The sequence below is a fragment of the Mus caroli genome, unplaced genomic scaffold (genome assembly GCF_978045245.1).
Source record: "Mus caroli unplaced genomic scaffold, Mus_caroli_1 scaffold_3, whole genome shotgun sequence".
Classification (NCBI taxonomy): domain Eukaryota; kingdom Metazoa; phylum Chordata; class Mammalia; order Rodentia; family Muridae; genus Mus; species Mus caroli.
Window position 1 is genome coordinate 5,773,133 of NW_028227258.1, and position 18,254 is coordinate 5,791,386.

The 18,254-nt window shown below is 41.1% G+C and overlaps 1 protein-coding gene across 2 annotated transcripts in view; it reads right to left on the reverse strand.

Moving 5' to 3' along the window:
- Positions 1–18,254, reverse strand: part of Slc44a5 (solute carrier family 44 member 5) — a 311,175-nt gene that overhangs the window by 107,894 nt on the left and 185,027 nt on the right. For both annotated transcript variants that reach the window (XM_029474881.2, XM_085835377.1), the window contains exon 2: positions 3,097–3,145. In XM_029474881.2, the coding sequence (XP_029330741.1) occupies positions 3,097–3,145 (49 nt within the window). The remainder of the gene's footprint in view (positions 1–3,096; positions 3,146–18,254) is intronic.

Genomic DNA, 18,254 nt, shown 5'->3' on the forward strand with positions numbered 1-18,254 from the left:
TCAGGACTGGAACTCGAGCAGGTCAGAAAGCAGGGGCTGATGCAGAGGCCATGGGGGGATGTTCTTTACTGGCTTGCTTCCCCTGGCTTGCTCAGCCTGCTCTCTTATAGAACCCGAGACTACCAGCCCAGAGATGGTCCCACACACAAGGGGCCTTTCCCGCTTGATCACTAATTGAGAAAATGCCTTACAGTTGGATCTCATGGAGGCATTTCCTCAACTGAAGCTTCTTTCTCTGTGGTAACTCCAGCTGTGTCAAGTTGACACATAGCCAGTACACCCACTTAGATGCTGGCACTAAGTTAGACGCATTAGTGGGCTTTGTACACATCAGTTCAGCAGTGCCCCCACAGCTCTCATTGTCTGTTGGGGGAAAAAAAAATCAAACTTCTCAGCTCTGAATGACAACCAGAGCCCCTCGGGCACTGTTTATTACAGAGCTTTCTTAGTCTGCTCCTGTACTGGCTCCCACCCTCTACGGCTGCCACATCTGCACCCACGCGCAGTGCTTCTGCAGGATCGACCCAACACTAACCGACCTTTTACGATTATTGAGTATAGAAGGCAACTTACGTGGCCTGGGAGTCCAACTTTTTCAAATGGAACAGGGGGAAAAAAAACCCATAATGATCAAATCACCCTTTTGTCAATATTATGGCGCTTGCTCCAGACAATCTATTTTAAGTAAGCAAGAGTAGATGAGGCAACCAGACAGGAAGTACTGTGCTTGTGCACAGAGGGGAGAGCCCAGCAGGTAGACAAAAGGGAGTGGTGGAGACTGCCTGAAGCCCTGGGGAGACCTGTACCCACAGTTTTCTCTACCCTTAGCTTGCTGTCATTAGACTGCTTCCTGGTGAGATTCAATGGCTGGAAGGGGAAGGGGGTGTCTCACTTTGGTTGCTTTCTCGCTGGCTCCTTTGAAGCCAGCCCTCCTGCTGTTCTGGGCAAGAGCTTTACCAGCGAGGACAGTTTCTTTTGTTCTTTAAGTGTCCCAATTACTTCCCTAGTAAGGGTCAGAAGAAGCCTGCTGCCTTCACAGCCTCCCAAGTCTCCCAACAGCTTGCTTCTGTGCAGGCCTGCATTCAGTCAGTCCTTAGGTGGTGGCGGGAGGTATAGCCACAGAAACACCTATGTGATGTCTGAAGTTCCACCCCCAAAGCCCCGAATTAAAGTTATTTCCTCACAGTGACTATCATGGGTGTTTGGAGTTTAGTGTGTCTGTGCGTGCGTGTGTGCATGTATGCGTGTGTGCATGTATGCATGTGTGTGTAATCGTGGACACACCACAGTGTGTATGTGTGGAGTTCAAGGACAACTTGTATGAGTCATTATCTTCTCTCCTCCACTCATCCAGCCCTGGGGATGGAACTTGGGTCCTCAGGCTCCGTGGCAAGTGCCCCTACCCACTGTGCCATCTCACAGGGTACTTAACCATGGGTCTATTAATCATAGGGATCTTTCTAAGGAGCGCATCATTAAGTTTTCTGGCACTGTGAGAATATTGTAGGGCGGGTTACATGAACCTGGATGCTAGACAATGCACACTACATCCATAGGCTAATGGCCCATAGGCCCATAGGCATATACAACTTATATGGCCTCACCTAGTGTTCCTCAGTCACAGACCTATACATCAAGCTACTGTGATGAATACTGTAGTGTTCTACTATAACCCAACAGTGAGAGCATGTGCATCTCAAAATGTCTACACAACGTGTGTTATAGATGAGGACAGCATGGTTATTGTGATGCCACCAGACAGGGACGTTTCAATGACACGTTGCTGTTGACCACATGATCCATAATGCTCTGGTATAACTAGTGCCATTCTCACGGTTCACTATTGACCAATATGTGGCCACATGATGGAACGTGAGTGTGGAGAGATCTCAATTTATTTCCATAAAACCAACCAGGCCTGTCTCATCTGCCTTCTCTATGGCTAGGAGAGGAACACTTGAAATTCATGTTTCCTCTGCCTAAATGTGACAGGTGGCTTACTATAACTGTTATTCTTGCCAAAGATTAATGATATTTAGTGGTCCCTGAGGGACAACAGGCTACTTTCAGTCCTTGTCAATTAGTTACTATGAAGCTTAAAGACCACTCTGAGCAAGGCTGCCCGCACTCCAGGCAACAGAGCACACTCACAGTATTACCACAGAGAGACTGACAGAGGCTCCAGACCCCTCCTAAGGAAGTGGACCTGTGGATGAGGAGCCTGAACAAACGGCCTGACATTTTACAGAATTAAAATAAGCTGCTTAAAGCTGGGAGATTTGTGGGAAATTGCAGGAACGGCTAGCGCACATCCCAATGATTGGCAAGTGCAAATGAGAGTGCTGATCATTATTTTGCACCATGGTTTATTATGACATACAACTGCCAAAAATCAAAGTCAAGGCCCAGCAGAAAACAGCTACCAGCTGCATAATCCTCTCCTGTTTAGCTGTTCCACCCACAGCCATGTCTCTGATTAGCTGGAAGCCTGAGAATGAAGGATAGGTTAAATCATAAGAGGGATAAAGTATTGGCTGAAATTGAAATGTCACACAGTGCTGGGGGAGGGGAGCACCAGCAAAGGCACGGTTATTTCCCTGGAGCACTCCAGTGTCCTGAAGACCCATGAGACATCGGAGGATGATGGTCTCCAAGACGGTCCTTGCTTCTGGAAGCTGAGTGGCACACATGCCTGGTGTGGAAGAGGTTGGCATAGCAACTTTGCATCGGCCACAGTGAGTCACAGAGCTCACAGACACACAAAATAGCCACCTGAATGCGTCTCGTCTCCACAGGGAGGATAAGCTGCACAAAGCATTTCTTGGGCTTTTTCTTTTGGCAAACTCAAGCTCTCGGTCTAGTGACTAAAGACAGATCCTTTGCTGAATGAGCACAGTGTTCATGATTTGAGGAGAGATTTATTCTCTGTATGTTTCCTACATAAGTAAGGTTACGTTCAGGCAGAAATGAGGTATTTGTCCCTGACAATAGACAAAATTCTCCATGTGCTACAAAATGACGTACCCCAAATAAACTTTTGGTGGTTGTTTTTTTTTTTTTTAAATAAAGGCATTCACTAGAAAAAAAGTCGTTTACCTTTTGGCAGTAGGTCCCTGGAAATCTGGATCATACCTCCTTGGGTCACCTGCATTTAAAAACAAAGATCTTTTAAGCATAGAAGCCAAGGAAGCAGCAAATAAATTAATATAAAATATTATCAAAGAAAGATCTTCTTCTTGACTGGCCCACTGCTCCATGCAATGGCAAATCCTTACTTTGTCCACTGAAATAATAGGTGTACCCTGGTCACACTTGTCATGATCTTGTCCTCTCTCTAGTGAGAGGCAAGACCACAGGGGCCACATACCCCAAATGTTGTGAAAATATCCTCCTGCTGAGAGCAACAACCCTGAAGATGGGGATGGGAGTCTGGGGGAGCCTTCAAAGCTGCTCAACAATCCTAAAATCTGCCATGGCCCAGTGTGGTTAAGGACCTCTGAGGTGCACATCCCAACTGGAGATGCTACTTATCCAGGTCTTCCTTCTTAGGAGCCAGTCCTCTGCCTTTCACTCAAGAAGAGCAGTTATCAGTCCTTGCTGACTTCTGCCCTGTTGGCTGTATATTGTAGACTTCTTTAAAGACCTACTGGCAGACATTGTTGTACTATGGTGGTGATATAATACTTCTATACTTGCCCTTTGGCCTTTGGACAAAGGAATGGCCTTTGTCTGTAACAAGTTATAGTACTGTGTTCTGTAAAGTTTCCTCTGACCAAAGGCCTGCAGTTGTAAACTCCAACCCCAGGGCTTCTCCCTGTGAGCCCTCCAACCTCTTCCTCTAGACATTTGGGTCTATTACAAAATTGGTCCTGAATCAAAGACAGGTTCTTAGAAGCATAGAGGAAAGCCTTCTGGTTGTCAGCAACTTGACTCTAGTTTCACGAAGTGGGAAAGCACACTGGAGAACTCAGAGGCTTCTGTGGGTGGGTACACGCAGGGCAGGGATGCAAAGGCATAGATTTGCAATGGAAATCCAGGAGCCAAGCAGCCCATAAATATGTACAAACCACCTGTGATGCACAGAACCATCTGAGGAGGTCCAGGAGGTGTATAAGGCATGGTCGGTCTTCATCTTAGAGAGCTGAGACTGCATACTGATGCATTCAGCAAGGCTGTGTCTACTTCCACCCAAACAGGGAATACTCCATATAAAACAATGACACACTAAGTCACACGGTGCCATGGTCTGAATGTTTACATCCCTGATTCCTGTTGGTAACAGTTGAAGCAATAGTACAAAAAAATGGGTCCCAAAGACAGTATAGCCCCATTTTTCTCAGTCCCTGTTCTGAGAAATCAAAACCTTCATGGCTGTGGAGAGGGGTTAGTGAGCCCTGGTGAAATGTGACTGAGTAATAAGGGAACCATAGATTGAATGGTAGCAATGCCCCCCTCCCACAATGCTCCACACAGGCAACAGATGCAAAGAGCTACCTGGTCTTTACAAAGCCCTCTCTCCTTGCATGTTAAGATACCATGTTCTCCAGGTTGCCACCTTTCCCTATGAGACGTCGCAGCAAAAAGCACCACCTTGGAATGAGCCAGCTGCCTTGTCCAGACACCAAACCTGCCAGTGCCTTGATCTTGGACTCTGAGGTGTCTAAAATGTATGAAATAAACTCTGTAGTCAGAAACTACAAACTATCAAGTCTAAAGTATTTGATAGAACAAAAGCAGGTTTCGGTTAGAACAGAAGTCAATTTAGATGTGGTAACAACCTTAAGTGCATGCTCAAGTGCGCGCATGCGTACGTGCACATCCATAGAGAGGAAAAAGGAACAGTTTGAAACTAGAATTCAGTCATATTTATTGCAACTCAATGAGTACCTGCTGTGTGCCTTGTGTGGCCAGAGGCACTACAGTGGACAGGAAAGTGAATGAGTTACACTCTGTCTTCAACACAAGGAGAAAAATACAAACCTATATTATAGGCAAAGTATGGTCAATAGAGGCACGCAAGGACAGTGTTGTGAGTTCTAGGGCACTGGTGCCATAGTCAGTGGGAGTTTCAATAAGGAAGGCTCACAAAGCAACCACATTTTTAGACAATAGGCAGAAATAAAACTTGTAGAGACAGATAAAGTGAGAGAGATGGCCATGAAGAACATTTCTGTAGGAGTGATGGACAGGCCAGGTACCAGAGCGGTGGATAATGGGATAGAAGGACCACAAAACAAAGCTGAATAGGTAGTGTGGAAACAGAATACATATAGACAAAAAATAGGGTTAGAATTTACTTCATACATTATAGACCACAGGGAATCAGAGAAAGACTTTCAACAAAGTAATGAGATAAGAGAAACCATGATAAAAAGAACAGCCTAGGACATACAGTTCCATAGGAAAGCACCTGCCTGGCATGCACAAATCTTTGTGATCCATCCTCAGCATCCCCCAAAAGCAATCTAGCAGTCATGTGCAGGTTGCATTGGTGAACATAATCCAAGGAGATGAACTAGGAGCCTACTGCGGTGACAGCAGTGAGAAGGGATGTGAGTCACTGCCAAGTTGTGATGGAGAAGAAGGAACGTGAGATTCAAGTTCACAAAGTGCAGGGATATAGATTAGGGGCTGGACTTGGGACTCTGGAGCAGCTCAGTGCTACTCATGAGCAGTTAACTCGGGCCAGGTCATGTCACTCTTCAAGTCTTTGTGTCCATATTCTCAAACAAGACTAATGCTGTATCTATCCTATAGGTTAACGTGACGGTAAATTAGCACTGGTCCAGGAATTAAAACAGTTTATGCCTCTTAGTAAGATGCATTAATGCTTGTTAGAAGTGCTATAATCACAAGTGAAGGACAACCATAACCTATTAAATATTACTATTTGGAAGGTAAAAGATATATAGCAAAGATGCTCCCAAATCAAATGATTCCAGGTTCTCTGGGATCTAGTTTCATTTCTGTTGCTAGAATTAAAATATCCCGACAAAAAGCATCCTAGTGATTTATTTAGCTCACAATTCCAGACTACAGCTCATCCACCGTCAAGAATAAAGAGAATTGAATGCACACAAGCTCACTTTCTTTTGCTAAGCTCAATTTCTCTATACTTATATAGTTTGTGATTTCCTGCCTAGGGAGTGGTGCTTCCCACAGTGGGTTGAGTCTTCTCACATCCACTAACTGAGAAAAAAACGCCAAAGACACGCCCACAGGCCAACAACAAGCAGGCAATCACCCATTGAGATTCTCTTACCAGGTGGTCTCTGTTGTATCAAGTTGACAATTAAAGCTATTTTCTGAGATCTTCTTTAATTTCTTTCTTCAGAGACTTGAAGTTCTTATCATACAGATCTTTCACTTCCTTAGTTAGAGACACACCAAGGTATTTTATATTATTTGTGACTATTGTGAAGGGTGTTGTTTACCTAATTTCTTTCTCAGACTGTTTATCCTTTGTGTAGAGAAAGGCCATTGACTTGTTTGAGTTAATTTTATATCCAGCTACTTCACTGAAGCTGTTTATCAGGTTTAGGCATTCTCTGGTGGAATTTTTATATATACTATCATATCATCTGCAAAAAGTGATTTTTGACTTCTTCCTTTCCAATTTCTATCCCCTTGATCTCCTTTTGTTGTTGAATTGCTCTGGCTAGGACTTCAAGTACTATATTGAATAGGTAGGGAGAAAGTGGGCAGCCTTGTCTAGTCCCTGATTTTAGTGGAGAACGAAGACCAAAGTGTGGACACTTTGCCCCTTCTTAGAATTGGGAACAAACACTCATGGAAGGAGTTACAGAGACAAAGTTTGGAGCTGAGACAAAAGGATGGACCATCTAGAGACTGCCATACCCGGGGATCCATCCCATAATCAGCCTCCAAACACTGACACCATTGCATACACCAGCAAGATTTTGCTGAAAGGACCCTGATATAGCTGTCTCTTGTGAGGCTATGCTGGGGCCTGGCAAACACAGAAGTGGATGCTCGCAGTCAGCTATTAGATGGAACACAGGGCCCCCAATGGAGGAGCTAGAGAGCGTACCCAAGGAGCTAAAGGGGTCGGCAACCCTATAGGTGGAACAATAATATGAACTAACCAGTACCTCCCCGGAGCTCGTGTTTCTAGCTGCATATGTATCAGAAGATGGCCTAGTTGGCCATTATTAGGAAGAGAGGCCCCTTGGTCTTGCAAACTTTATATGCCTCAGTATGGGGGAACGCCAGGGCCAAGAAGTGGGAATGGGTGTGTAGGGGAGTGGGGGGAGGGTCGGGGGACTTTTGGGATAGCATTTGAAATGTAAATGAAAAGAATACCTAATTAAAAAAATAAATTAAAAAAAAAAGCTAAGCACAACCCTCTGGAATCTATAATCCTTTATTATTCTGGTCTCATACTAGATTTAAAGAAGGCTGATTTTAAAAAATTATTGCGGATGCTGTTAAGACAAGAACACTATGCAAGTATAATCACTTGTAAAGTAGACCTAAGACAGAATATATAAATGTTGCTTTGGTCTCTTTGGGGGTGAAGTGGTGTTCAGCTGAGTGTTCAACATGAGTCTGTGGGAAACATTTCAGAAAAAGAGTCAAAAAGTGCACAAGCTGCTGCAGGATGAGGAGGAAAGCTGTGAAATGCTGACTCTGGACATGACTGGGCCCTTGCACAGATTGCACACAGTAGCTGTGGTTGCCTGACCAAAACCGGTACAAGATCAAGCGAGTTATCCCATCGTGGATAGGAGATGGATTTACAAGGCTCACAAAGCAACCAAAGGAACTCTTGACATTTGATGACTGCTTGGGGATGGGGGTGGGAGAGGGGAGGAAGAATTGTTTATCTTTTAAGGTGTGGTCATGAGTATGTTTCTCATCCTCTAGTAGATGCATGATGTACAGGGAGCACTAATTAAATTTAATGGTGTGTATGCATGTGTGAGTATGTGTGTGTGCATGTGTGTGCATGTGAGTGTGTACAGTGTGTATGCATACACGTATTGGAGGAAATGTTGCAGAAGACTAGGAGGTATTGGAGGAGTGAGATGGGGGATTATGATCATACAGCATTGTATGTATATGTAAAAAATTTTAAAGAATAACTTTTAAAAATATTGTAAGTAAAATTCAGGTGACAGCAGATGCTGGCAAGGATGTGGAGAAAGAGGAACACTCCTCCATTGTTTGTGGGATTGCAAGCTTGTACAACCACTCTGGAAATCAGTCTGGCGGTTCCTTAGAAAATTGGACATAGAACTACCAGAGGATCCAGCAATACCTCTCCTGGGCATATATCCAGAAGATGTTCCAACCAGTAAGAAGGACACATGCTCCACTATGTTCTTAGCAGCCTTATTTATAATAGCCAGAAGCTGGAAAGAACCCAGATGCCCCTCAACAGAGGAATGGATACAGAAAATGTGGTACATTTACACAATGGAGTACTACTCAGCTATTAAAAAGAATGAATTTATGAAATTCCTAGGCAAATGGATGGACCTGGAGGGCATCATCCTGAGTGAGGTAACCCAATCACAAAGGAACTCACACAATATGTACTCACTGATAAGTGGATATTAGCCCAAAACTTAGGATACCCAAGATATATAATACAATCTGCTAAACACATGAAACTCAAGAAGAATGAAGACCAAAGTGGGGTCACTGTACCCCTTCTTAGAATTGGGAACAAAACATCCATGGAAGGAGTTACAGAAACAAAGATTGGAGCTGTGACGAAAGGATGGACCATCTAGAGACTGCCATACCCTGGGATCCATCCCATACTCAGCTTCCAAACGCTGATACCATTGCATACACTAGCAAGATTTTGCTGAAAGGACCCTGATATAGCTGTCTCTTGTGAGACTATGCCGGGGCCTAGCAAACACAGAAGTGGATGCTCACAGTCAGCTAGTGGATGGATCACAGGGCTCCCAATGGAGGAGCTAGAGAAGGTACCCAAGGAGCTAAAAGGACCTGCAACCCTATAGGTGGTACAACATTATGAACTAACCAGTACCCAGGAGCTCTTGACTCTAGCTGCATATGTATCAAAAGATGGCCTAGTCGGCCATCACTGGAAAGAGAGGCCCATTGGACTTGCAAACTTTATATGCCCCAGTACAGGGGAACGCCAGGGCCAAAAAAAAAAAAAAAAAATGGGAATGGGTGGGTAGGGAAATGGGGGAGAGGGGGGAGGGTATGGGGGACTTTTGGGATAGCATTAGAAATGTAATTGAGGAAAATACGTAATAAAATATATTAAAAAAATATTGTAAGTTCCAGATTCGAAAGGACCAGTTTAAAATCTCTTCAGTAATGCTTTACAATACAATAATGCTTTATGTCAGTAGATTGTATGTTGAAATGACGATGTTCAGTTTAAACTGGATTAAGTGAACTGCAGCACTAAAATTCAAAAAGGAAATGAAAACTGGAGTCTTGAAAGAGAACACAGTCCCAAGAAAACTGGAAGTCATAAAATTTGTGTCAAGAAAAGAAAGGAGCTCTAAAAAGGATCTCGTCAGATCTGTCATGAGTATGGCACTGTTACTATGGCGATAATATCATCTCACACAGGTTTAGCATCAAATGCCACACTCTATGGAATGCTTTACTTATTATTTTGTCTAGGTTGTCTGACCCTAGGTGTGTTGGAATTATCATTTACTTCTCTTCACAGATGTAGACAATGAGGCACAGAGAGACCAAGGACCATGTCCACAGTGACAGAATTGATGAATTGTCCACCTGAAGTCAACTCACTGCCCATTAAATGGTAACCAAACTGACCACAGGGTCCAATGGTACAAGACAAACTCGAATGAGAAGCCTGTAAAGTGTTTCCCGGTGGAGCTGGCTTCTGTGCACTTCAATACCAGGTTTTGACTCATTACCAGCTTCTCGTCTTTGAGATACTGGTATGGGTGTCTCAGTAGATAGTTTTGGGAGTGACTGCATATTCCTTTATCTGGAAACTGCATCCCTATGTCACAGTGTACGGAAGCAGGTCTCTAATGCTGCTACTTCCTTCTGCCTGTTCTCAGGCCATGGGCAATTTAATCTGGTTTGAACTCATGGGCTAATTGGGCTGGTCACATTCTCAATCCCAGGAGGGTAACAGAATAGATAGAGTGGGCAGGAAATGGGACCTATAAGAAATAAACCTTAGCAATGAGAGATTCAGAGAAATCTGTCATTTGGAACTAGCAAGATAAATCAGTGAGTAAAGATGCATGCTGCCAGCTAAGCCTAATAACCTAAGTTTGATTTCCAGAACTCAACAGTCAAGGAGAATAGCAACTCCAGAACACTGTCCTCTGAGGCTCTACAAGCACAACCTGGCATATGCCTTCCCAACACTACATAAACATAAATATGAAAATGAACAAGTAAATGCATTAATTTCTTTAAAAGAGAGAGAGAGCAATGCATTCTTTGGCAAGAAAGAGCTGAAGGATATTCAGATAGAAAAGTGGAGCTAGAAGACTGGCTAGCTTGACCCATCCAAGAACAAGGCTGGGTCTCACCAGATATATGGCAGAGTGTCTTAGTTAGGGTTTCTATTCTTGCACAAAACATCATGACCAAGAAACAAATTGGGGAGGAAAAGGTTAATTCAGTTTATACTTCCACATGGCTGTTATTCACCAAAGGAAGTCAGGATAGGTTCTCACAGGATAGGAACTTAGAGGCAGGAGTAGATGCGGAAGCCATGGAGGATGCTACTTACTGGCTTGCTTTCCCTGGCTTGCTCAGCTTGCATTCTTATAGAACCCAGGACTACCAGACCAGGGATGGTAGCTCCCACAATGGCCTGGGCCCTCGCGCCTTGATCACTAACTGAGAAAATGCCTTATAGCAGGATCTCATGGAGGCATTTCCTCAAGGGATGCTCCTTTCTCTGTGATAACTCCAGTTTGTGTCAAGTTGAGACACAAAACTATCCAGTACATAGAGCCTTGCTGAGTTTCACCTTTCATGCTTGTATATGTGTATAATACTAAAATTCTAGGCAAGTGATATTCTACTAAGTGCTATCTTTATACCTTCTTTCCTCTATTTAACTAGCTCAAGTTGGAAAAGAAACATTCAAGAATGTCAAGGCAGAAGGCATGACCTTAAATTCTCATTTTAAAAAATTAAATGTTCACTTCTATCTACACCACTACACACTTTATACTTCAATGTCCCACTCCACAATGATCCAGATAGAACATCATGTGAACTGAATTTTCTTGAGCTGTACTGTCTTTCTTTATTTAATGCTCCCATTTTTCTGTGAAATATCCCTTTATTCTCATGCCATTTTATAAGTGGAAATACTGAGGCACAGAAGGGCATGCTGGTATACTCTAGCTCACTCATATATCACCATATAATAGAGGATGGAAAGGCAGACCAGTTGGCTGTCAAACCACAGGCGATCTTTCATAGGTAGAGAGAAAAAGCAGACTGAAAGCTGCTAACAGCTTTTGTTGATCCTGCAATTTTCTGCTTCTTACATTAAAGATAGTTGAAACTGATGTTAAAGTATTTAGGCTCCCTTTTTGTTTGTTGTAGTAGGTACATCACCATATGAGAGGTAGGCTGAAAGGTCATTGTCAAGTCTACCTACCTTCTGATTGCAAGTCCTGGTTGCTTTATATTTAAGCTCAGAATATCCTACTTTCTCTGTGAAAGAGTAAGATTTAGCTGCTCTCATATAGCCCAGACAACTGGTACATAATGGCTCCATCCCACCCTGCATGCTAGCAGAACTTGTATTGTGATGCAAATGTTTTTATTTCCCTGATCACATCTCCAGAATAAAGAGACACAGAGGCCAGATGAAGAGCCTTAGAGCTTCTCTGTCATATGGCTCAGCTGGTGAATACAATTTACATTTCCCATTTAAAATGAAATTTAAAAACTAAAATTAGGTCATATTTTATAAGCTTTTGATTTTTGATTGTGTGATTATTACGATAATAGAACCGCTAATATCATTTATTAGAGAGCAAGCTAGTTGTTACTGTAGTTAACAGAGTGAGTGTGCTATCCTCATACAAACCAACTCCCCTGGCTTAAATAACTCATGACGATTAAGGAAAATGATGCAAGTTTATTGACTCAATTCTTGTATGCACATTTGACACTGTTCACCTGAAAGGAAATTGTAAGACCAGTTAGCCAGACATATCCAGAAAGAGATTTTCTTTTAAAGGAAATCGTTTCTCCACAAAAATAACATTATGAACAAAATTAATCTAGGGGCTAAAACTTCACCTCATACCCTAGTTTCATTCCCCATCACACAACTCAGTCAGCTTTCCTGGAGGCCTGCCAGTACCAGAGTCACCAGGTAAGACTCCACCCCAAGCCTTGGCCTGCTAACTTCTCTGAAAGCACATAAAACAGCAGTACGCTGTGCCTCATACACTGCACTCCATTTCCTGTCCCACAACCCTGCCTGCTTTTCTGGAGGCCACACAGGCACCAGAGACCCCAGACCACACTAATATTTGGGATTCCAGAGGCAACTTTAGGACTCCAAACCCCAAAGGCCACAAACACCTCAGCAAGACACCTTACTGAACCTGAAGACTCACTGGTCACCAGAAACCCAGACTACTAAGACCTTAGTAGACTAAGAATAACAGAAAAAAAAATCAAAAACCAGCCATCCAACAAAGATAAACTCAGAAATCAGCATCTAAACCTTTAATAATCACAAAACCTTGATGACTATAGGCCAGGATAAGAACAGAATCAACAACAGCCAGGGAAATATGGCACGATTAGAGCTTAGTTATTCTACTGCAACAAGTCTTGAATATTCTAACATGGCTAAAACATAAGAAAATTACCTTAAATTCAATCTTATGAAGATGATAGAAGCCTTTAAAGAGGAACTGAATAAGTTCATTAAGGAAATACAGGAGAATAAAATCAAACAGGTAAAGGAAATGAATGAAACCATTGAAGACCTGAAAATGGAAATAGAAGCAATAAAAGAAACATAAACTGAGGTAATCCTCGAGATGAAAAACCTAGTTAAGAAAGGAACTACAGATGAACAGAATACAAAAGAGTAATGAGAGACTCTCAGGCATGAAAGATACGATAGAGAAATCAGTTCATAGGTAAAGGAGAACATCAAATCCAAAAAGTACCAGACACAAAATATCCAGGAAATCTGGGACACTATGAAAAGACCAAACCCAACAACAACAAGAGAAGAAGGAAAAGATTCTCAGCACAAAGGTCCAGAAAACATTTTCAACAAAATCATAGGAGAAAATCCCTAACCTAAAGAAAGAGATCCCTATGAACATACAAGAAGCTTACAAAACACCAAATAGATTAGGCCAGAAAAAAAAAAATCCTCCTGCCACATAATAATCAAGGCATTAAATTCACAGAACAAAGAATATTAAAAACTACAAGGAGAAAGGCCAAATAACATACAATGATAGACTTATCAGAATTATACCCAACTTCGCAACAGAGAATCTAAAATCCAGAAGGGCCTGGACAGGTGTCATGCAGTGTTGAAGAGATCACAGATGCAAACCTAGACTGCTATACCCAGCAAAACTTCTGTCACCATAGAACAATAAAACAAGATATCCCATGACAAAACCAAATATAAACAATATCTATCCACAAATCCAGACATACAGAAGATATCAGGAAAAAAAAACTACAACCAAGGAGGTTAATTAGATCCAAGAAAATATAGGAAATAATTCCACACCAGCAAAACTAAAAGAAGGGAAGTGTATGGGCATGCATGCGGGTACGCATACACACTCACACACATACCTACCATCAGCAACATTAAAATAACAGGAATTAACAATCATTGGTCCTGAACATCTCTCAATATCAATGGACTCAATTCACCAATAAAAAGACACAGGCTAACAGAATAGATACAAAAACAGAATCCATCATTCTGCTGCATACAAGAAATACAGCTTAGCAACAAACATAGATGTTACCTCAGAGTAAAGGGCTGGAAAAAGATTTTACAAGGCAGTAGACCTAAGAAGCAAGCTGGAGTAACCATTCTAATATCTAATAAAATAGACTTTCAACCAAAACATAACAAAAAGAGATGGAAAACGATACTTCATATTCAGCAAAGGAATAGTCCACCAGTATGACCCCCAATTCTGAACATTTATGTCCCAAATGAAGGGCATTCACATTTGTAAAAGAAAGATTACTAAATCTTAAATCACACATCAAACCCCACACATTAGTAGTGAAAGACTTCAACACACCACCAATGGACAGGTCATCAAAACAGAAACTCAACAGAAATAATGAAAATAATAGACATTTTGGATCAAATGGATCTAATAAATATCTACAGAACATTACATCCAAACACAAAAGAATATACCTTCTTCTTGGGACTTCATAAAACCTTCTCCAAAACTGGCCATATACTCGGTCACAAAGCAAGTCTCAACGGATACAAGAAAATTAAAATAATCTTCTGTGTCTTATCAGACCACCATGGATTAAAACTGGATGGACCTCAACAACAACACAAACAACAAAGTCTACCAACTCATGGGAACTGAACAACTCTCTACTCAATCATTATTGGGTCAAGGAAGAAATAAAAAAAGAAATTAAAAAATTTGTAGAATAAAATGAAAATGAAGGCACAACATATCCAAACTTATAGGACACAATAAAAGCAGTTCTAAAAGTAAACTTCATAGCAATGTCTTCATAAAGAAATTAGTAGGATCTCATACTAGTGACTTAACAGCACACCTGAAAGTTCTAGAACAAAAAGAAGCAAAAACACAAGAGGAACAGATGGCAGGAAAAATTCAAACTCAGGATTGAAATCAATAAATTAAAAACAAAAAGAATGATACTAAGAATCAATGAAACCAAGAAGTAGTTCATTAAGAAAATTTTAAAATATAGACAAGCCTTTGACAAAACTAACTAAAAGGCAGAGACAATATCTGAATTAAAAAAATCAGAAATGAAAAGGGAAATATAGCAAAAGACACCAAGGAAATCCAAAGAATCATTGGGTCTTACTTTAAAAACCTGTACTCCACAAAATTGGAAAATCTAAATGAAATTGATGATTTCTTGAGAGATATCAGTTATTGAAATTAAATCAAGATCAGATAAACGATCTAAATATACCTATAACCCCCAAGGAAATACAAGCAGTCATTATAAGTCTCCCAACCAAAAAAAGCCCAGGGCTAGATGGTCTTAGTGCAGAATTCTACAAGACTTTCAAAGAAAAGTTAACACCAATACTCCTCAAATTATTCCACAAAACAAAAACAGAAAGAACACTGTGAAATTCATTTTATGAGGCCCACCGTCACCCTGATACATAACCACACAATGACTGAACAAAGAAAGAGAATTTCAGACCGACTTATCTAATAAACACTGATGCAAAAATAGTCAATAAAATACTTGCAAAATGAATCCAAGAACACATAAAAAACATCATCTACCTTGATCAAGTAGGCGTCACCCCAAGATGCAGGGATGGTTTAACATACAAAAATAAATCAATGTAATCCACCATATAAACAAACTGAAAGAAAAGAAATCACATGATCATCTCATTAGATGCTGAAAAAGCCTCTGACAAAATTCAACACCCCTTCATGATAAAAGTCTTGGAGAGATGGGGGAAACTGGGCACATACCTAAAACTAAAGGCAACATATAGCAAGCCAATAGCCAATATCAAATTAAATAGAAAGAAACTTAAAGCAATTCCACTAAAATCAGGGACAAGACAAGGCTGCTCACTCTCTCTATTATCTATTCAATACATACTGGAAGTTTTAGTTAGAGAAACAAGACAACTAAAGGAGATCAAGGGGATACAAATTAGAAAGGAAGAGGTCAAAGTATTGATAGTCACAGTTGATATACATAAGTGACCCCAAAAAATCTCCCAGAGAACTCCCACAGCTGATAAATACCTTCAGCAAAGTGGATGGAAACAAATTTAACAACAAAAACGTAGCTGCCCTATATCTTAATGATAAACAGGCTGAGAAAGAAATTATGGACATACACCCTTTATAATAGCCACAAACAATATAAAATATCTTGGTGTAACTCTCGTTAAGCAAATGAAAGACCTGTATGACAAGAAGTTCAAGCATTTGAAGAAAGAAATTAAAGAAGATATCAGAAGATGGAAAGATCTTCTATGTTCATGGATAGGTAGGCTTAATATAGTAAAAATGGCCATCTTACCAAAAGCAATCTTTATATTCAATGCAATTACCATCAGAATTCCAACACAATTCTTTTCAGACCTTAAAAGAACAATTCTTAACGTCATATGGAAAAACAAACAAACAAACAAAAACCAAGATAGCTAAATGATCCTATACAATCAAAGAACTTCTTGTGGTATCACCATTCCTGAGTTCAAGCTGTACTACAGAGCAATAGTAATAAAAACCAAATGGTATAGGTATAAAAGCAGACGGGTTGATGAATGGAATAGAATCCAAGACCCAGAATTGGAATTGAGTTTTGACAAAGAAGCCAAAACTATATAATGGAAAAAAAGAAAGCATCTTCAACAGATGTTGCTGGTATAGCTGGATGTTTGCATGTAGAAGAGTGCAAATAGATCTTTATCTATCACCCTGCACAAAACTCAAGTCCAAGTAGATCAAAGACCTCAACGTAAAACTGGATGCACTTATTTTGATAGAAGAGAAAGTGGAGAATAGCCTTGAATTCATTAACACAGGAGACACCTTCCTGAACAGAACACCAGCAGCTCAGGCACTAAGATTAACAATTGATGAATGGAACCTCATGAAACTAAAAGGCGTCTGTAAGGCAATGTACGCCAACAATAGGCCAAAACAACAGCCTACAGATTGGGAAAAGATCTTCTCCAACCCTCAATCCAACAGAGGGATGATATCCAAAATATATAAAGAAATCAAGAAAGTTGATAACAAACCAAATAACCCATTTAAAAAATGGGATAGAGAGCTAAACAAAGACTTCTCAACAGAAGAATCTCTAATGCCTGGAAAGCACTTAAAGAAATGTTCAATATTCTTAGTCATCAGGGAAATGCAAATCAAAATTACTCTGAGATTCTGTCTTACACCCCTCAGAATGGCTAAGATCAAAAACTCAAGCAACAGCTCACAGCGATGAGGATGTGGAGCAATGAGGAATACTACTCCATTGCTGGTGGAAGTGCAAATATGTACAACCATTTTGGAAATAAATTTGGCAATTTCTCAGAAAATTGAGAATACTTCTACCTCGAGATCCAGTTCTACCACTCCTGGGCAAAAAGATGCTCTACTATACCAAAAGGACACTTGCTCAATAAAGAAGCTTTATTCTTAATAGCCAGAAACTGGAAACAACCTACATGTTTCTCAACTGAAGAATGGGTAAACAAAATGTGGTACATCTACACAATGGAGTATTACTCAGCCATTAAAAATAATGACATCATGAAATGTGCAGGCTAATGAGTGGAGCTAGAAAAGATCATCCTGAGTGAGGTAACATAGACCCAGAAAGAAAAATATGGTAATGAAAGTATAGCAAAGTAAAAACAAAATTCTAGGCCTTTAGGTCGAGGCTTGGGAATGTGACCTTTGTGACTCATTGCTCCAAGGTATGCTAATCATACCTTGATAGCGACATTCCTTTCTCCACCCACCTGCTTCCTGGGTTCAAAGAGTGTTCATTCAAAGAAAGTCACCCTGACCAATGCCTCCGGAACCCACTATGCAACTGTGCTTTTGTTAGGGGCTCTTAGAAACTGTGTTGAGAGTTAACCGGAACAATTACCAGGTAGTGCTTGTAACACTTGTGACTTTGCACTTCCTTGTGACTCTTAACTGGTACCTTTGGTATTTTCCAACAACGCCCTCCCCACTTCCTTGAGTTGTGGTTTCTTCCTTTAAATACCCCCTTACTCAGCTACTGGGGTGTCAAGGTCCTCTACCCCTGCGTGGTGTATGACCATGGGCCCGAGAGCGCTCTTGAATAAAAATCCTCTTGCAATTTGCAGCAAGACCGTTTCTTGTGGGTGATTTTGGGGTGTCGCCTCTCCTGAGTCAGAACGTAGGGGAGTCCTCACGTTGTGGGTCTTTCAGTATGTGAGTACTTATAAGAGGATATTAGTCATAAAGTACAGGATAACCATGCTACAAACCACAGATCCATAGAGTCTAAGTAGCAACGAGGGCCAAGGGGAGCTGCTT